Source organism: Pinus tabuliformis, chromosome 3_1, assembly GCF_031772625.1.
Source record: "Pinus tabuliformis cultivar Carrire ecotype Pingquan chromosome 3_1, CPIR1, whole genome shotgun sequence".
NCBI lineage: Eukaryota > Viridiplantae > Streptophyta > Pinopsida > Pinales > Pinaceae > Pinus > Pinus tabuliformis.
The window spans coordinates 280,607,985-280,629,901 of record NC_142301.1 but is presented as its reverse complement, the minus strand read 5'-3'; the positions used below and the strand labels follow the sequence as shown (position 1 = coordinate 280,629,901).

At 39.1% G+C, this 21,917-nt stretch overlaps 1 protein-coding gene across 4 annotated transcripts in view; it reads right to left on the bottom strand.

The window, feature by feature from the left end:
• Positions 1-6,207: 6,207 nt before the first annotated feature.
• The window catches only part of LOC149186881 (uncharacterized), a 289,536-nt gene continuing 273,826 nt past the window's right edge, over positions 6,208-21,917 (bottom strand). For 2 of the 4 annotated variants that reach the window (XM_089411189.1, XM_089411190.1), the window contains one exon: positions 6,208-6,764. In XM_089411189.1, coding sequence (XP_089267315.1) covers positions 6,528-6,764 — 237 coding nt within the window. In that variant the 3' untranslated portion in view covers positions 6,208-6,527. Of the gene's footprint in view, positions 6,852-21,917 lie in introns of all 4 variants that reach the window. The other 2 variants (XM_089411188.1, XM_089411191.1) reach the window with 2 other exon arrangements.

Here is a 21,917-nt window from a genome sequence, read left to right as displayed (position 1 = left end):
GGTTCCAGAGCTTCCGCCACGCAGTCGGAGGGTTAGATTAATGGTTGAATCATTAGCTATGCCATAATGCTGCAGGGTTTTGTTGTCTTGCAGATTGAACCCTGAATAAATGAGGTTTTGTAATCGTTCTGGGATTCCATGGCGGCCCTGTATTTCCTTTTTTAACTCCTGGATGCTTGTTGCCTTCCTGAGCCGCATGCAGTAGTGTTTTCCTTCAAGCAATTTGATGAAGATCTGAATCAGATCTGCATCTGTATGGGTTAGATCGGTGCTGTGGAGCCTTTGTTGAGCCAGATCTGTACCCCTGCGCAGTGGATCGCTCCTGTGGTCTTTATCTTGAAGCATGACCGAAACAAGATGGGTTTGCCGATCTGATCGGAGGCGAGTTGAAACCCCTACGCCATATCGAAGTTTGATGGGTTCTGGCGGCACCTGGGAAACCCTCGCCATCGTTCTCAAGAAAGTCCTAAACTCAGCCCCAAAATTCTCTAAACATTTCCTATCTGCCGCTGTAAGTTGGTCGCCGTGGGCCACTTTGCCTTGGATCTGTGAAAGCATGTAACTGATTGTCTGTATAGATGCCAAGACTGTGTTTTCATGAGCCCTCCACATTGCTTCCAGGTTTTCTTCCGTGTTTTTGTCATGACAACGATTCCAGAGAGCCGAATCTATCAGGTTTGCGGCGGATTGAGAGGTGTAGGTTAACTGTAGAACGATTTTCTTTTGCGTTTCAGAAGCTCGATCCGCCGTTCCAAATTCTAGATCTTCACTAGATCTAACGTCTTCCGTAAGGGGGCAGCGATTCCCCAATCGCCTGTAGTCTTCCTTCCCATTTCGATACTTCAGCTGCGCGGTGAAGATCTTTGCCCAGTTGATTCCAGCGGCAAAAGGGCAAGCTGCAGTTGCGGCGGCCATTTTCTGCAAACCCTTGATTTTTCCCTCCTACTCTCTAATGGAATAAATGCTTTTATTAATATAATTTGTGCAATAAAATAGATACAATATATAAATGGTTGCAATCAGTTGCCAAGCACCAACTTGGACTTTTGTGAGGCTCCAACCTCCAGAGCACCAACTCTGTTTTGCCAAGACAACAATCCTGGACTTAGGAGCACCAACTCCCAAGGATTCCAATCCTTTCAGTTTTGAGGCTCCAACCCTTTATTGTAAACTGTCAGAATCTGTTTTGCTGTAGTTCTCTACTCCCAAATCTGCTGAGCTTATGATTCACTTATGTTCTCTTGCTTCTTTTGCCTCTGCCTGAACTTTGGCTTCCTCTAACTCTAATTATTCACACGCACACACCCTTTCCTTGTTTTCCCTGTTTTATGTATTCCTAATGCCTCTGACTGTTGATTTCAACCATCCGCTGGCTCTTCGGCTTCCTCAACGCTCGCTTCAGCATCCTCCGCACTTGCTTGCCTCTTCGGCTTCCCAATTCTTCATGTCGCTTTGGCTTCCTCTGCGCTGGCTTGTCCTTCGGCTTCCTGGCTTTCCGGCTTCCTTTGCCACGTCACCATCGCAATCGCAATCACCATCTTTTAGGCCCATTGAACTATTGGAACCGTTATTATAAGCTTTTGGCCTAAAAAACCCCGGGCAATACAAATATTGAAATACATAGGAATATATGGAAAAACCCGACCAAAAAGCTTAAGGCCGGACTTCAAATGCATTACACCTGCATCTATAACTTCATCAGGTCCGCTCCTCCACACCTTTATCGCAATCAGCGCTTTATAGAGTGGCAAGGCTTTACAATATATGCGATATGTGACGGATGTGATAATATGTTAAATCATATTGCAATGGTGTAGTCGGGTCCACGTTATTATCGCAATCGCAGTTTTAACGTGACACGGGCTTTAAACTCTGCGATACATAACTCCCGACATGATGGACGTGATATATCATTAGGGCGCGATATAATAGGACCATCGGGTCCGCAACTGTATATCGCAATCTGCTATTTCAATGTGGCATCCCGTTAAGACTTATGATATGATAATTCCGATGAGGCAGACGTGATATGATATTAAACGGTTGTTAATACATCCGTTGGGTCCATAGTATATCGCATTCGGCAGTTTTCCCTTTAATTCTATTACAACCCTTGTATATTGGAAATATACACAAACACACGGGAACTTGCATTTTCCGCTTATCCATAGCCTTGGCACGTTTATCGATGCTTACCTTTTTTCGGATCAATCCTCCACCGTAGATCCTACCATCCCATCCAACGGTTGATATTACACCCGACCAACAACGCTGCTTGGTGATCCTACACCATAGATCAAAACCGTATTTGATCCAACGCTCGACAACGATATCGGGTGAGCTACATGCACGAGGATTACCCGCCTGATAAGGCGGTTTCCTCTCTCCTTCTCCTGCCACGCGTTGGTTGATGAATGGTATCGGGTGATCAGCCCTAAATACCACTTACAGCCTTGAGTCTGCCCAAAAACCGCTGCCACTATTACAAACCCGCCAGTTAGTTGTTGAACGTGGATACGATGTCATATTAAGGATTGTTGCTATAACCTGTTCGGGTCCGTGTTATTATATCACATCTATACATATATATACTCCTCCGCTCTTTGTACTCCTTCGTTATACTCTTGGCATATGCGATACTCCCGATAGTTCTTCCTTTGGCATATATTGCTCCCGATATGGCTCCTCCTGAGCTCCGATAGCTCTGTTTTGCTCCTCCGATATGTTCTTCTTTGGCATATATATGACTCCTTCTGTAGCTCCGATAGCTCTGTTTTGCCTCCTTTGGTTCCTAGAATATTGCCATATTGACATCAATGAAAATCTATGTCAACACCAAAAACCTTACCAGCATTATGAATCTCCCAAACCTCAAGTACTCAATACCTTTGCTGTACTTCAACTGTCATAAGATCTTTTGTAGCTGAAACACAGAATCATCAAACATCTCTCTGCTGTCAGTATGTCCACTTTTCTTCAATGCTTTGACCTCTGTTTTTATCATGTCATCCAACAGATCTTCACAACAAGAGCATGCATGAAAACGCTGTCACATCAAATAGTTTGTTCAACAAACATCAAGGTTACCAAGCAACAGTACACACATACTTGTTCATAGAGCAAAAACCCTAGTAGCGTGTAAGTGATTTGGTTCAATAAAACTAGTTGGCAATCGTGCTCACAGTACAAGTATTCTTAATAACAACAAACTCCGGTTAGTAATGTTACAAACTATTCTCCGATAATACATGCTTGCAATATACTTTTTTGCAAACAACGCTAGCCACACTGGTCTCTGTTTATCAATAATTTCAAGTCCTAGCATAGACTCATCTAGCAGCCTATGCCTTCAACAAACATGCTTTTGATTCTTCTGCAATATAATGTCAGCACTATAACACAGGCTTTTCGTTGCAATTATGATATGGTGGCAGTCCTCTAGTTATATCTGAAGATGTATATATGAAGCTATATCATGTGGCAAAAAAATTGCAAAATTGATATGACACCTTGTCAGTCCTAAGAATCTATTCCAGATTCTTCCTGTAGGTTCCATGCACACATAGCTTCCACTCTGTTGGTACTGCCAAAGATCACTTCTACTGCTCCTTGACTTGAACCTTCATATGCAGATTTCAGAGATCTACATGGTCAACGATCCAAGGATATTCCATACAATGTAACAGAGATTTGCATTAGGAGAATTGCATAGACCTTCATATGCAGATTTCAGGGTCTACATGCTCAACATGTTATCTAAGGGTTCAAAACACAGAGAGAAGGCCGCACTTGGGCTAGTGACTCATGAACAGTTCACAAGTTCTGGATTGTTTTCATGCAAGATGTTGAATACTCTCTTAAGCAGTACTACACTCAGATTTCTACGCAACTCAACAACTTCATGATGTTCTACAGCTCCAAATACTGCAGTCTTCCACAACTTTTTAACGTAATCTTTATGCAGGTCCATCCTGGTGCACGCTACATTGTCCACAGGCAGCAGTTCTTCCAGAATCACGTTCAACTAATTCAAAAATGTAGTGAACTCTATTCTTGGACAACTGGACTCCACAAAAAATTTCAGTACGAAGGGGCCACGCTGATTTCTTCTGTAAGTCCGAACATAGACGCCCTCAGAAATACGAGTTTTGGCACCTCATGATCTGTAATGCTTGAGTGCAAATATTCTGATTAGGGCTGGTGAAACAGACTAGCTTCAGGTATGCTCACGAATTCTAGCAAAAGACCGTAAACAAAGGATATAAAGTCAACCTAAAATTCTTTTAAAATTTCGGCATGTTGTTCCAGAGAGTCGATACTGCCTAAAGGCCGTAGAGATCTAAGATTGTCCTTTCACGAGAGGCCGACTGTTCTTACTTACCCAACGTGCAACCACTGTGTAATAGATAGCATTTGAAGTACCAAACAAAAAAACCTCCAGACATCATCCTGCACCAGATATTCGTGACTATTAATTGGGCTGCAGAATTCACAACATGACCAGACGATGAATGCCTGCAATTTGAGGTGAATCGAGTCACTTTATCTAGTGAAGAGGAGGGGCCATAGTTGAGGCCGACTTATGCCAATGGGAGGCAAAATTTGAATTTGAAATAAATATTTGAGCCAAACCCAGCCATTTTTTCTTTAATTGATTTTGAAAATTAAAACCCCTTCAAAAATTATTTGATTTAATCTTTTTTAATAAAGATCCTTTATATCCTCATGATATGAGCCATAAAGAATTTTGATTCAATTCTTTAATGAAAGCCCTTGTTATCCTTAGCCAATGATAGGTTGCCACATCATCTAGCTTATGGGGACATTGACCACATGCAGGTGACATTAACTTTAACTTGGTATAACTCTCAAATGGTGCAGAGTCTCAAGGTGTGCCATATACCGTTGGGATCGACTTGACGAGGAGCATCTCCTGATGAGGGACATGGAGACAAATTCACAGATCTTCATTCTCAAAATATTCAAAGTGTCTGGCTTCTAGGGTTTTCTATGGCTTCTAGAGATTTGGAGCTTAAATCATTGCAAACTAGACAAATATTAAGTGCGTTCAAGAACCAACGTTGGCATTAATGACAATACCATCTAACATACACAACACATATTGTTCTAGGGCAAGGGAAATTTTAAGGATGAAAATTTATCTTAAAGTTTAGAAACCTTGGCAAATCTTACTAGTTCCTAATATGAAACCTATAAAATGTTTTGCGACACTTTTGTAAAAATATTCACATTTCTATTAATTCTATATAGCATTTATAAAATTTTGGTGATTTTTAAGATAGAATAATTTTATCCTATAGAATTTGAGCGAATGATTTTAAGGGAAAATGGAAATTAATGGTTTTTTTTTTGAAAAAGCATAAAAATTTAGACCATCTGCAAATATTAGCCCTTGAAATTTTCCATGCTCTAAGAAGAGATTAATTCAGGAGGGAAAAACCAACAACTCTTCCTGAAAATTTAATCCAGTGCTTGTTAATAATCACTTTTATCATTTATGAATGAGCAACATTCCTGATTTCGTCACAGCAGAATTCGACGAGAGAAACATCAAATATCTCTTAGAGACCTACCATATGTGTCCATTATTGACCATTGAGCTACGAAATTTGGAGAGGAGAAACATCAAATATCTCTTAGAGACCTACCATATGTGTCCATTATTGACCATTGAGCTACAAAATTTGGAGAGAAAAGGTGAAGGGCCATAAAATGTGAGTAATGACATTAATCCTTGTGCACAAATTAACAAGTATTGGGAGTGCTGATGTCCAGCTACCCGATGGTTTGCATTTCAATGAATTCGTCGGGTACTTTATATTCGACAAATCAACAGAAAATATAGGTGGAAAGTCTCAATGAGCAAATGGTTCAAGAATAAAAAATGCTATTTGTTAACAGCTGGACCTCTAGATTAAGATAATTCCTTAAGAACAGCATTTGTATGTGTGGAGTCTGGACTTCTCTAGTTGAAACTGACAATGGCTGTGACTGCAATCACCTTATATGACTGGGGATCATCTTATAACTGGTGATCAGCAAGTTTTGGCTTCCGGAGAATGGTTGAAGAAAATGAGAGACAGATTAAATAACATCGCAGAAACAGATCAGAAGGCATTGGTGAACCAAATTTTCATCTAAGTCACAAAAGCAGCACTTTCTCTCAAAATCAGGAGTTCATGGGAATGGGCAAATCAAGAGGAATTTTTCAATTAGTGAGCGTAGCACAAGATACAAATCTGTTGTTTCTAATTAGTTGTAACAATTTTTCTAACCACTTGATGGCTTCCAAGCATGAAAACTGTAATATTTTTAGCTTCTACCTGTGAATTACCTTTAGTCAAGGTGATATTGCATCTAAGAAATAGTCCAATAGGCAACGTGGCATAAACTCACATAGCAACGTACAAAGAAACCCTGCATTTCTTACAATCATCCACCGCATAGATGATTGCAAAGATGGCGAATGAGATGATATGGAAACAATAATTGCCTGCTCCCATACTTCACATATGTTTCAAAACAGCCACTCCAAACACAATTGCAAGCAATGTTGCAATTGATATTCCATATATTCCAGCAAGAATCCCAGGGACAATTAATGTCTTCCAACCTTTTGCAGTAGCCATTCCGCAAGCTGTTGTAGGGCCTCCAACATTTGCATTTGAGGCCAACAACAATTCCTTTTGCTCCAACCTTAGAACTCTCCCAACTCCCAAAATTACAGCGAGATGAACTGCAACCTGTATTAAAGAAAACAGAAAAATGGCTGGTGCAGTCTTCAAAACATTAACAATACTCCCATTTGCCCCAACAACTGCAAAAAAGACCTAGAGCAATACAATAAATTATGAATAAAGGATCAGCAAATCTTTCACAATCTCCTTCATTCTTATTTGCAAAACAGAGAAACTAGAAAATTTATATGGTAGACTACATTGGAAAGAAAAGTGATTCTAATAGTAACAAGCAGATAAAAATGCTGGAGCTGAGGACAGATTGATAAATGCTGTTTCCAAGAGAGCGTGATAACCAAATTAAAAAAAGAGGGAAAAAACAGGAACCTTGCTTTTTCAGGTTTTGGAAGATTGTTAAGGCCCTTGGGCCCCTATATTAAAGCCTAATAAACATTGATTATTAGTTTATTTGTTATATTATTAGGTAGGCTAGAACCTTTTATTGCACCCTTTCATTATAATTGTACCCCTTGTCTCCCATATATATCCAAAGGAGACCTAGTCTTAGGATCATCACATCTTATCTTTTGTATTGTATTCATTGTAAAAGTAGGTTTCCCCCTCGAAGTGAATTGCATTCATTGACTTCTTATCATTTTTAAAGTATATGGTTTGTAACATTTGGTATCAGAGCTTTGATCCTAGGGTTTTTCTCCTTCAATCAAGACTTCGTGCCATTTTCACCATACCTTTTTTCCTAGGATGTTTCAGACAACGGAATTTTCAGGCAACTGGATGAAATAGCGGAGTACATGTAAAAAATTCAAGTTTTGGTTCACAATACTTTCAAAGATATAGCCTTTGAAAGTTAGGGTTTGTGAATAATCCTGAAATTAGTCTCAAATGAGTCATCTTTGTATATTTGCTATAACTTTTCATATAGTGAAATTTTGAGGTGACTGAGGAAAAATATTGAAGTGGACAAAATTTCAAGTTCTGATTTGCTATAATTTTGGAAATATAGTGTATGGAAGATAGGGTTTGTGACTATTCTTGAAATCAGTTCTAAAAGAGCCATCTTGGAGTTTTTGATATAAAAATCTTTTTAGTGAAGTTTCAGGTTCTGAAAATATCTGAATCCTGAGCAGACATAGCAAATGGCATGTGCAAAATTTTCAAATTCTGACTCCTAATAATTTATGAGATATTTCTTTTGGAATTTTAGTTGATTTTAAGAGCTTTTTCCTAGGATTAGCAAGCTCAATTTCAAAAAATAAAAATAAAAATAAAAATTAGACATGTTCCAACATCTAACTATTTCCCATGGCTCCAAAGAAAGATCCAAAATTGACTTCAGCAATTAAACCTCTAGAAAACTCCTCCATGACTCATGAAGAATATGTAGATATACAAAACTAGCTATCAAACTTAGAAGGCAAGAAGGAGAAATCTGCTCCGCGGAGAGAACCAGATCTCGGATCGCTGATTCGATGGCTCCTATCCTGGCGAGATCAGCACTAGATCGAAGCACACCAGTGCAATCAGGGGGGAAAGAAGAGATGCACCGAGAGGAAAGGGCAGGGACAGAGAACACAAATCTCTCCCTGATCGATGCCGCAGAGGAGAGAAGGGGCGGAGCAACACTGGATGGATCAAGCGATGGCAATCAGAGGCGTAGTTTTGAGTGGGGTTTGGATCCGAGAGCCATAGTAACGCAGGGTGGAGCGCTCAAAAATCAAAAGAGCATTAGATCTGGGCTGGATCTGAAATGGGTAAGGTTACCTCTCTTTACAAGCAAAGTATATCGATCTGTCACAAACGCAGTTGGATTTTCTCCTTCTGTTTTTGTCCTAGAAGCAACCCCACGGAAAAATCCGGTGCATGAGGAGATTAACACCTCGCTGTGGGAACCAAGCATCCATAGGGGAGGAGTGGAGGCAGATCTGTGCTACAGCTTGACGGAATGGAGTCTCGTCCTTCCAGATCTGAGGTATCCAGTCTCTGGATTGATAACAATAGTGATCATGGCAATCGGATCCAACCCTGTAATAGCCCACATTGGCTGCAGGCAGTCTTTTTTCGTCCGCAACGCATTAATGCTGGCTCGACCTGAGCAATCCAGAGTGCGGCGACTGGATCCCGATTCCACTAGTGCAGATCTTGAACGGATTTTGCAAGGACCTAGATTGATCCCTCTCACTACGAAAGGGCACTTAGATTACAGTCATGTCAAGGATCCAAAAGATCTGGAATACAATATAAGGAAAAACTTGTACCAAAACCAAATTGGGAGGCACATTCACCAAAACCAGATCTGGAGAACTGATAACAAAAAGTCTCCTCTCAGCTCTGGATCGTAGCCTCAGATCATAGAATGGAGCTGGCAACAGAGAGATGCGATGGTTGTGATGGATCAGCAAAACATCCCAACAATAGAGTCTAAAGCACCTGCATCGGATATGCACGAAGGAAGAAAAAGTAATCTCTTTATCAAATCCATGGGAGGGAACACAATATGCATCAAGATAGGGAAATGGGAGCTGAAAAAAACACTCAAACAAAGGATACAAGAAAGGACTGGAATCCCACCATGCAAACAACTCCTGCTCTACACTGGGAAAGTACTGCAGGAGGAGCACAAGCTAAAAGAATATGGCATAGGCAATGACTCAACCATCTGTCTTAGCACAAGACTTCGCGGAGGCTGTTCCGGCACAAGCTCAAAAGGACCTGCTTCCTTCAAAGATGCAGTAAAAGGGAAGATGGAACCTCAAGCGAAAACAGAACAGCAAGCTACAACCCCAGGGGCCTACATTGTCGAGCAGACAACACAGAACCCTGCATTAACAATCGCCATACCTGAGGTAAATCAAATACATGCTGATTATTTAACTAAAGCAGTGATATGCAGGTTTAATGGTTTTTGGCCCAAACCGGAAGCCCTTCGTCAATGGATTTACTCCATATGGACAGAAAACTGCGATATCCATCTCTGTTCAAAGGGATTTTTTATTGTCAAATTCGACACCATAAAAGACAAGGAATATGCATTGCACGAGGGACCATGGTTCTGGGGTAATGCTGGCCTTTTTATGACATCTTGGTTCCCAGATTTCGACCCAAACAGCATGGTGGTTTCCAAAATGCCAGTGTGGGTAAAATTATATAACTTACCTCTACACTTTTGGCACTACAAAGTATTGGAAGGCATCAGCAATGCCTTGGGGACATTCTTAAAAGTAGACAATGAGCGCCTATCCAAGGATATCTATACTTTTGCCAGGATCTGTGTGGAGGTTGATCTCAGTCAAGGCTTACCAGATCACATTCTCTTACTCCATAACGAAAAGCAATGGGCACAACCACTTGATTATGAAAATATTGCTTTCCGCTGCCACATATGCCGACAAACTGGTCATCTTCAGAATGCATGCCCACAAAACAAAAAAGATAGGAAAAGAAGACAGCCACCAAAGCCGAAAGGATGGCAGTTTTCAGCCACATGGGTAGAAGATATAGAAGAGGAAAAGAATGCAGAAACCACCAGTATACCTCAAGAAGCAGAAGATGGAAGGAATAATCCAGAAATCAGCAAAGAAAGTTTTCCACACAACCTACAGAATGATGAAAATCTGATTGAATATGCAACAGATCCAAAAACAAGCAACCCACAGCAACAATATGAGAAACACACCCCTGGGCAAGAAATTGGAGGCAGCAAACGAGCATACTCTACTGCAAGCTCAGATTTTGAAAAAGAAATATTGGCTGCCACAAACGAAGCTCAAATGACTATTGTAACAGCCATGCCTAACAATGAAGGCTGGCAGAAAGTGGAAAAAAAGAAAGGTAGGAAAGCATAGATAGACAGCTAATGATTATTAGATCCCGTATTTTTCAGCGGGACAAGTTTTGATACAACATATGCTATTACAACATCTACAACATGTAATTTTACTCAATATGAATAAAATTACGATTTTTCTAGTGGAAAAAAAGCTATCAAATTTAGAAAGTCAAATCAACAAATTGGATGATAAGTCAATGAAAGAGGTGGATTTGGTCAATTTTCAAAATGAAATAGAACATAAGATGAAGGAAAATAAGGAAAAACTGGAAATAAAGATGGAACAGATTATAGGAAACTTAAAGGAGAGGACTCCTAAAATCGATAGTGTACTCGAAGGGATTCCTGAAAATAAAAATAGTATCCATGCTGAAAAACTTTCTAACAATAAGAATTTTCCGAGGGGATTTAACTTCATCAATGGATTTACTTATGGATGGCTTCCATAAGAAGTTAACCCTCCCAAAGTGGAATTAAGGAAGTTTGATACATGTGCCCCATCCTGCAGTGCCAAATCTCACACAACTCTGAACTGCTAGATCTGCTGTCGGTCTTGTCTCGGGTGCTGCTACTCAATGCCATTAGGGGTTGGAATGAGAACTTGTACACCTTGGCATGGTGCACACTAATCTCTCTAGCTAAAGAAGCTCGAGTTCCCCTAGGATATATAAGCACCTGCCCTCTCCTGAACAACACATCATACCCTCTGTCCTCAAGTGCTGAAACATATATCAGGTGCTTCTTCATTCCAGGCACATATAGTAATAGAACATCTGACACTTTCAAGGGAGGTTTAGGTCCCCCATCAAATGTCAATGTCCCCACACCGACTGCTCTAACAATGCTGTCATCAACAAGTACTACCTCCATATCAATATCACCCTCCGAAAGCTCTGAGAAGTACTCTCTGACTCCTGTCATGTGGCGGGAAGCGCCACTGTCAACATACCAAATGCTAGAAGATGCTCTGCTAGTAGCGAGGAGTGCATACTCCCTCTGAACCTGTATGGCAGGTGATCCTACACTAGTGGCCTCACAAGCTATGAACCCAAACTACCGATCAAATCTCTTTGAGAAGCTCTCTATCTCTGTAGACGCTACCATGGGTTTGTCTTTCCCTTTCTTGTTCTTCTTCTCCGAACACACAACAACATAGTGTCCCAACATTTGACAATTCCAACATTTGACTTTGGAATAGTCCTTCTCCTTGTTCTGCTGCTTGCCTTTACCTTTGCCTTTGCCTCCACTGTTGGAAGCTTACTTCTTTGCTCTGCCCTTCTTGCCTCTTGCTAACAATGCCACATTGTCATCCTCCTCCACTTGTTTGGCTGCCCCAAGATGGTTCTTTCTGATCTCATTCTGAATGCAATCATCCCACAACCTCTCCCAATCGGGAAGGTTTTCCTGTGCAACAATGCCATCCACAAAATTCTCCCAAGTCTTGGGAAGACCATTCAAAACAATTCTCACCAACTCAGTGGGTCCAATGATCTCACGTATGGCTGCCAACTCATCTCTCACTGAAGTGATCTTTGTGAGGTATGTTGTAGCACTGTCAGCCTTAGCCATTTTAATGGCATTCAGTTTCTCCTTTAGGACCATTTTTTTTGTTTTCATTTGAGCTCTGGTAAATATTGGTCAAGGTTGTCCACATCTCATGTGCATAAGTCTTTCCTTTCACATGAGGAATGACATGGTCTTTGATTCCTTCAAGAATCAATCTTTTTGCCTTAACATTCTTTTTGTTAAACTTTGCCAACTGTACAGGGTCAGCGGGTACTACTACTGGGTTCTGTGTGGTATTTACCATAATGCCCCAGACTTCTGCTTCTTCAAAGATGCTCTGGATTCTTTCTTTCCATGCACTGTAGTTGTTCTGCCCATCCAACCTATCTTCAACTCTCAAACCCAAAGACATGTTTCACTGTCCTACCAAACTGAAATTTTCAAATCTGTGGTAAAGGTTTCTATTTTCTGTGTAAAAATTAGCTTGCTGTAATTTTCACTTTGTTGTTCCAAACTGCACTTTTCAGCGAACCAAGCTCTGATACCATGAAGAAATTTCAACCCCCACTCCAGTTATCAGTTTTCCTTATCACTCCATGCATTTAGTTTTAAATCCAAGCATGATAAAAATTCTAAAATCTGGAAATGACAATAATTTTCTGAAAACACAAATTTAGAGATTTCACTTTTGCTGAAATTGCAAAAATAAAACACAACAAAATTATGACAGCCACACACAGAAAATAACACAGTGATTTTTGGTCAATGTGACTCTGGAAAAACCCCTTACAACTCTTGAGGAAAACCAGTTTGAGAGCTCTTCTTTATTTATGAGAATGGTTTTACAAAGAAACTGAAATACACAATAAAAATTCCAGCAAACCACAAATTACAACTTATCTCGATTTTCGTGCTTGAACTTTGCCTCAAAATTGTGCCAATCAGCAAATAGCTAAAACAAAAATTTTCCAACAATAAAACAACATTAAATGTTTCCACAGCTCATCCAGATCCAGTTCTTCCTCCGGATCCGACTCTCCCTTCACTCGATTGGCGTGAACCTGCTTCGTCTCCCTCGCTGTCCCTCTCTGACCGTATTTCTTCCACTCCGTCGCCTTCCACTCCATCCTCTTATCTGCAACCACCCTCCCTGCCCTGCACCATCCCTCCACCTCTCCAATCCCTCAACACTGATGCTATCTCCGCTCTGTCCTCCAATACCATCAACCAACCAGGCTTGGTCTTTTTGAACTGCAACAACGACTCTTCCAATAAAATCAAAATTGAAAACATTAACGTAGACAGTTATAACACTAATAATCATAAGAACAATAACAAATATTATAACGATATTATTAATAATACTAATATATACAATGAACATTCTTTTAATTCTATCAAACATAAGAATAAGGACTCCTTCAATGATAATAACAACAAAACATATTCCACTTATAAGCTTAACAATAATAAAAATAATAATAACAATAAATCTTTGTTAAGAATTAAAAATGTGGTTAATAATACTAATATTTACAATAAACATTTATTTAATTCTTTCAAATATAAGAATAAGGACTCCCTCAATGTTAATAACAACAAGACATTTTCCATTTATCAGCTCAACAATAATGATAATAACGATATTAATAATAATAAGAATGATGATAATAATAATAACATTAATATTAATAATAATAAATCTTTATTAGGAATTAAAAATGTGATTAATCTGTCTAGCAAGAAATTTGACCCTTCTGTCCTGAGCCTTCTTAATAAAGGTCTCAATTTTGCCCTTGACCCCAGTAGGATTCCTATCGATGACATTATCTGTAACATCGAGTTTGGGATCAAGGACCTTCCAGGCATTGTCAAGGAAACCATTAGACAGCACTGTGCTGTGGTTCTTAGGAAAGCTAAGCCTCCTAAGAAAAACCTGAGCAAGGCCAAGTTTTTTGCCCTTAAATCCCTTAGGGACAACCCTGACATTGTCGTCCTTAAGGTATACAAAGGTGGGGCTGTCGTCATTCTTGGTAAGCCTGATTATATCCACAAAATGGTCGACCATCTTTCTAGCAGTGGAAGTTACATCAAGCTCAAGAAGAATCCCATTAAGTCTATTTCGAAAGAGGTAGCATCTGCGATTAAAGCAGATTCCTCTCTCCTTCCCCTCCCGGAAGCTCATCGAAAGCAATCCCCTTACCCCTAGAATCTATGGCCTTCCAAAGATTCATAAACCTGGGGCCCCCTTAAGGCCTATTGTCAACACAATAGGCAGACCTACCTATCTTCTTGCGAAATTCCTTGCCCAAAAACTCAAGCCTCTTGTTGGTCGCACTGAGTCTTTCGTTAAAGACTCTGCCTCCTTTGTTCAAGAGTGGAAAGATATCAAATTAGAGCCTGGAGATTTGTTGGTGAGTTTTGACGTTGTATCCCTATACACCAAAATCCCCATCCAAGAGGCCATTGATATCATTAATTGCACCACTGATGAAAACACTGCCAAGCTTGTAGGCCTCTGCCTCACCTCAACTTTCTTTAGTTTCCAGGGTGAGTTCTATGAGCAAACTTGCGATGTTGCGATGGGTTCCCCTCATTCCCCTATCATAGCTAACTTGTTTATGGAGGATTTTGAGAGCAAGGCCTTAGCCTACGCTCAATTTTGCCCTAAAAAATGGAAGAGATTTGTTGATGACACCTGTGTCATTTGGCCTCACAGTCGTGAGAAACTTGATTTGTTTCTTAACCACCTTAACTCTCAGTCAGAGTCCATCAAGTTCACGATGGAAATTGAGGAGAATGGCCGCCTTCCCTTTCTTGACATTCTCCTTTCTAGGAGAGATGATGGTTCCGTCTGTCACCAAGTTTTTCGAAAGAAGACCCACATGGAACAGTATCTCCATGCCAGTTCCCATCACTTCCCTGCTCAGAAATTCGGGGTTCTCAGCACCCTTGCTACCCGCGCTCTAAGAATCTCTGATGATATCCACCTTGATCAGGAGAAATCTCATCTTCTTGAAGTTTTTCAAAATAATGGGTACAACAGGACCGAGTGCCTCAAGGCCTTTCACAAAGCCAGCAAAGTGCCTAGAGAAAAACCCACCCATGCTGATCCTATCGCCAAGGTTCATCTCCCATATATCCAAGGGACCACGGATAGGATTGCCCATATCCTTAAAAAGATGAATGTCTCTTCTTCTTTCAAACCTCTCCAGACCATTAAAAATTCCTTGAGATCCATTAAAGACCCTATTGACCCTAAAGACACGAAAGGGGTCTACCTCATTCCCTGCTCCTGTGGTATCCCCTACATTGGAGAGACAGGTAGGTCTATTAAACAGAGAATCGGTGAGCATGCAGCTGACATTAGACACAATCGCTCTCGCACATCAGCCCTTGCCGAGCACTCTGTGAAATTGAAACACCATGTCTGCATTGAAGAATCCAAAGTCATCGCTAGGGTTGACCATTTCCATCACAGGAAACTCAGAGAAGCAATTGAAATAGAGAGGCATGCCGAAAACCTCAATAGGGATGATGGCTGGAAATTAAGTAAAAGCTGGATTCCAGCTCTCTCCTCTTGACCCTTCTTCCCTTCCCTCTCCTCTCCCCTTTCTGTTCATGTTGGGTCTCCCTTCTCACCTTTTGGCTTTATCCCCCTGGATCCAATATTATTTTTCTTTGTTTGGTAGTGTAGTTTTCCTCCTTCCATATACTATTTTTTCAAAATAATTAATATATTGAATTTAAAATAATAAGAATACCATTCTTTGAATTATAACTGAATACAAAATATTATAATAATAATTCTAAATTAATAATTTTAATATGAATACCATCAATACATTATTTAGCAAATTACCAAATTCCAATTATAGTCTTTTTATCCTTATAGATATTAAAATAATAGATTAAAATAATTATATTTTATTATTATAGGAATTTAATATATTTATTTAAAATTTTACAATAATAGTTCTAAACTAATGAATTTCTATAATCATAATAATAATAAGAATACCATCAACACATTATTGATTAGATTTAATATTATTACAAGAACTAATAATATTAAATTATTTAATCAATTAGTTATAGATGATTTAACTTATGATTTCTTCATAACAGCTAGTTTCTAATATTATGGGTCAAACCCTAACTAACAATATTATTATAATATTTAATATAATATTAAAATTATTATTCCATCTATAATATCAAGATATAATATTTATTTATCACACAACAACTATTTTCCAGCTAAATTTATATTATCAAATTATAATATCGAAACATAATATTTATTTATTACATAACAACTAAATTATTAAACAATTTAACAAATTACCTAACGGCTAATTTCCAACGGCTAACTCTGAGTAGTGATGCATCCTTGCTATTTATTCCCTCAGATCTACTGATTTCTCACCTTGTCCTGAAGATGAACCACATTAGCTGGTTCGAAACGTCGACCCAATCTCAACGATGTGATTAATCCGAAAGACTGATATAAACATTAAACGTTGTACGACCAGCGTCGAAGAGCGTGCCCAAAACTTGTTGTACGAACTGTATAGATTTCAGCAGTACAACTGCCTTGAAATTCGTGCCCTTGCTGCTGTCCCTCTTCCTCGATATCTGTGCCTTTCTCCTGCTGTACGGTTTTGCCTTGGGATGCGTGCCAATAAATGTTGCTGCCCAGATTTGCTGAAATGTCTTCTTGCTGCTCTCCTTCACTTCCTCACTGCTCATAAATTTTCTCCTTGCTCTCTCTTCTCTTTCTCTCAAATGCTCATGAAAGAATGAATTGATCTTTTCCTCTTCTCTTCTCCTTTTATTCTCTAAATGACCTTTTGGATTACCCTAAGATCTAATGGTTGAGATTCATTTAGATCTAGGTATGAGAATAAATGTGCATTTAATTCTCACTTTCTATTTTTTAACACAACCACTTAAATAAAGACCCACTTAGCCTTTTATTTCCATAGTCACTTTTTCACTTTCTAATTCTTCATTGAGTTTAATAAACTCACCTTTAAATTAGAATGTAACTTTACCACTTATAAAGTCACTTTTAAATTAGAATGTAACTTTACCATTTATAAAGTCACTTTTAAATTAAATTGACTTTACCACTTATAAAGTCACTTTAGGAGAAAAGTACAAATAAATTTAGACACTTTTCCCTAGGCCAAAGATCAAAGCCTTAGGGAACCACTTGTCCTTTGGTACCCAAATTTTAACATCTTCATAAAAAAATATGACCTCTTGTGATTGCAAAATGAGCTCTTAGCTACACAAATTTTGACTTTCAGCAAAATGGAATAGAGTGTATGATAAAAGAATGAGTAAATTCAGTCAATATACCAAAGCTACCTCCTCTTCTTGCTGGATGATGGTTTGGTCTCTTTGCTAGAGGTTGTTTTGACTTCTTTAGATGGCTGTACTACTGTGGGCAGATTGCTAGGTGAATGTTTTATCTTCTTGAGTTTCCTCCTAGCTCTTGCCAGCTTTTGTTTCATTAGCCTCAATCTTCTCCTCATAATTAGATTTCTTATGTAATAGTTCTTTATTTGTCTGTGTAGGGGAAGAGTCCATTTTAGGAATACTTTGGCTTTGTCAACTGCGTCAAAAGCTTCTGCAACCCGAACATCAACTTCCAAGATGGTATCATTGATGGCCCTCTTGTAAATTTCAGTATTCTCTGTTATCTGATCAACTTGTTGTTGGCAGACCTCAATCTCCTCAAATAGCCTCTGATACTCCTTCCATTCATCAAACTCTGGCTTCTCTGTTGATTGAAAGGTTTCTTTCATCTGCTCTTTCCATTTAGCTGCTAACCTTGTCATAGGTTTCCTTGGTTGCACACTGGGTTCTCTTATCTCCTCCACATCAATTACCTGTTTTCCTTTTTCCTGGGCTGTGGGTCTAGGAGGCCTCTTGGACAAGTCACTTTCCTTTTGCTTAGTTGCTTTTCCTATTGTGTGCCTGAGCTCTCAGTTCTCCTTCTGCAAATAGGCAATGGTAAGATGAGCCTTAACAAGGATGTCCTGCAACTTTGTAATTTCAAGGTCTTTGTCCTCCATTTAAACATCTTGCTCACCCCCTGCACCCTGTTCTAGCATATCCTCTGGGACATCAATGGTCTTTTGAGGAGTTGGCTCCTCAATCAACTGCTTTGTAGAAAATCTAGTCCTCAATCTAGTCCTCGACCTATGTAGAAATTGTGCTTCTTCATGTGCCACTTGGATCTTGCCTTTCCCTTTACTAGCTGCTCTCTTATCCCTCATTGATTCCTTCACTGGCTCTTCAGCTTTAGGTACCTCTTCATCTGCTTCCATAGGAGCACAATCCTGAAGTTGACAAGAAACCATCCCAAGACATTTTCCTTTTCTCTAACTCATGCAAAACCAACAGTTTGATCAGTGCAAAGTGGAATAAGCTAGGCAAGTGTTTCTCTCCCTTGGACTGAACCCTTTCTGCCATCTTGCCCAAGCTTTTGAATAGGTAATAAGGTAAGTTTAGGCTCCTCTTTCCAGTGAAGTGCATAAGCAACCTAATGTGATACTAGTACACCTTGTTGAAGCAACCTTCACATGTAAAATACCTCTGTATTACCTTCAATAGTTGATTGTAGTGGCTCAATAGGTAACTTCTTGGGAATGTAGTGTCATATTTGTTTTTGTATTGAGGTTTTACAAATTCTTTAAAATGTGAGGCATATAACTCCTTGCCTTTGAACTAGCTTTCACCCTATAATGGAATCTTTGTAGCTTGAGAAATAGTTTCTTCATACACTGTGAATTCTAAGTCTCCAATTTTAACCTTGTCACCTTTAAAGTTTAGGGAAAACATACTAGCAAGCTGAAAATGGTGGCCATGCGTTTGGACTTTCTCACATAAGGCTATGCACCCTATCCTTTCGAATGCCACTTGGATTGTAGGGTCAGAGTTCACCATCTCTAAACTTCTAGGCTCAACATGAACTACCTCCCCTCCCTTTTCTTTGCTTTTACTCCCTGGGCTTTCCATCTGGTTTTTGAAAACTACAACACACGCTTTCAACTCTGTCTTCATGGCATACACAAAGTCTGTGGAGAAAATGTTAACTGACGGTGCAATTAAAGGGATGACAACAAGAAAAGGGCGACAACGCGATGAAGTAGGCTAGCTGAGGATGTTTTCACAATGTTTCAAAGACTTTTAGGGTTTGGGAAATATCTATTGCTTTGACAACCCTTTAACATGCCAAATGAGAAAGTGAGTGTATACAAATGAAATCAGGTCAAATTTGACAGAGAATGTGACTGATGGCTATGCTAGACATACATTAACGCATCACATACAAACCCTCAACATTTAGAATGTCTCAGACACAAACTAATAGCAAGGCAAGTTTTGCGTAGCATATATGCAACTATTATGCAACAAACACACACAGAGTTTCCAATCAATGTCTAACTGATTTTTTAAGGGAAAATTGTGGCTGGAAAGGTATGTTTCCTACCTCAGACAACAAGAAAACTCGATTAGAAGTAGTGGGAGACCTTTGCAAGTATCTTGAAGCAGCTGCGCAGCGATTGTGTAGCTAAGAATTTTGTGCAGTTGTTGTGCAACAACTTTTCTCACACTTGAAAGAACTTGCCTTCAAACCTCTGCCAAACTGCTTTCAGCCTGTGTTGTGCAACTTGTCAAACCTTCTCAAAGCGCGAACTATGGATTGGAGAGAGAATGAGGGCAACATGAACAAAAATTTGAAAATTTGTGCCTCATATGTCTTGTTTTGGTCATGGGTGTAAACTTTGGGTAAAGGGTTGTAATAATTATGAATTATGAATGATGATAATGAGTTGTGGATTTAGGGGGATGTAATGGAAATGATGATGAGAGGTCAGTTGGGGGGGTGCATATGATGGTAAATGTAAATGAAGGGGTCTATGAAGGTATGAATGGAAAGTTTATATGAAAGTGAATTACGTATATTAAATGGTGAACTGTGAGTGATGAATTATGAATGGTGGAATGGGGACATGATGGACAACATTAACAATAGACCCACAAAACTTTAATAAATGAAACCCGACTTGTTTTATTCATGGTTCTGACTTGTGATACATATTACATACCCCTTGAACCTTAAATGACTCTACATGAAAATATGACCTTATGACCCTCATAGACTTAGACTCTCTCAAATTTAATTGTCTTTAAGGACCCTCTATGACATGAAAAACTTGCAGTGACCTTAGATAATGATCCTTTAGACTATGACAGCAGTGGTTCATAGGCTAAAATGACATACAAAATCTCAAAATGAATAAAAAGAGGCAAAGACATTTGATTCCTATACCCTAGAATCCTAACAGATTACTATACTCATTTGTTTTCACAGCTGATACAAGAAATAAATGCAAGCACACACACAAAAATTTTACACAGTGATTGTTAGGTCCCTATAATACTAGTGTATCCCCCTTATTGTTATTGTTGTGCCCATGTAGCCCCATATTGTTATTGTTTGCATCATAGAAGCCCACTATTGTTATTGTTATGCCTTCACATTATTATTGTTATGTAGGCTCTAATTATATTGTGACCCCTTAGACTCCTATATATACAAAGGAGGTCTTGTCATTTATATCATTCAGGAATTGTTCATTTACGTAATGTAAAGGAGGTTCCCCCCTTAGAAGAGAATACTTTTTAAGTTGTTGATCTATCTTTTTGTGAGCTGGTTGCATAAAATTTGGTATCAGAGCTTTGGATTCTAGGGTTTCGCTTCTTCAAATAGGCCATCTTGGAATTTTCGTTATAACTTTCTTTTTCTACGAGGCTTCAGAAGCTGAAATTTTTACGTGGAGCCGAAATCTTGGTGAACTTCATGTAAAATTTTTAGACCTTGGTTCGTTATATTTTTGGAGATATGATCTGAGGAAGTTAGGCATTTTGCAGGCTCCAGAATTCTGTCTCAAATAGGTGACCTAGGGAAAATCATCATAACTTTCGTTTTAGGCATCAGATTTGAATTCTGTAAGAAGTGGCTGAAAGTGCAAGGACTATAGTTTTTCATGTAGAAATTTTAGGGGTGAAGGTTGAAACAATGACATGTGGGATCCTGTAATCCCGTACAACTTCGCTCTACTGACCTGTCCATAATCAAGCCATTGTGGGAGATTTCACATAATTCTTTCTTGAAGAATCCAATCGCAATCAGACTTGTGAGGTTGGAAAGAAAACTCAGAGAACTACCACAGGAAGGAATTTCAGAACTTGGAGATCCGAAATTACATAGTTACAACTATTTCAAGATCAAGCTCCTAAAAGCAAGAAAAATGTGTGTATTTAAAAAAAAAATCACATAACTGTTGTTTGAAAAATTAGTTGGAAGTGATTCCAAGTGCATATTGAAGCATATATATCAGTATTGGGTTCTAAAATGCCTCCTAAGCAAAAGAATTCTACACCCATTAAGCCCTCAGAAAGTTCTACTATGACGCACGAAGAGGAATAATTGCAACATGATATATCAAAATTACGAGACCAAGTGCAACAAATTTCGCTCTCACAAAGAGCAACCAAAGATGAACTAAAAGGTGACATGGATGGTTTAAAAGGCGACATGGATGGTTTAAAAGCAGACATGGAAGGTTTGAAGGAAGGTTTAAAAGCAAACATGGAAGGTTTAAAGGAAGGCTTGTCAAAGTTGTTGCAAGAAAGGCTTCCCCAAGGTGACAAGGTAATCCATGAAAATCATGATGAGGACAAAAGGAATATGAATTACAATTTTAGAGACTCCAATGTGGGGTTTAAGAACCACCACATTTCAAAGATAGATATGAGGAAGTTTGATGGCAAGGACCCGGTAA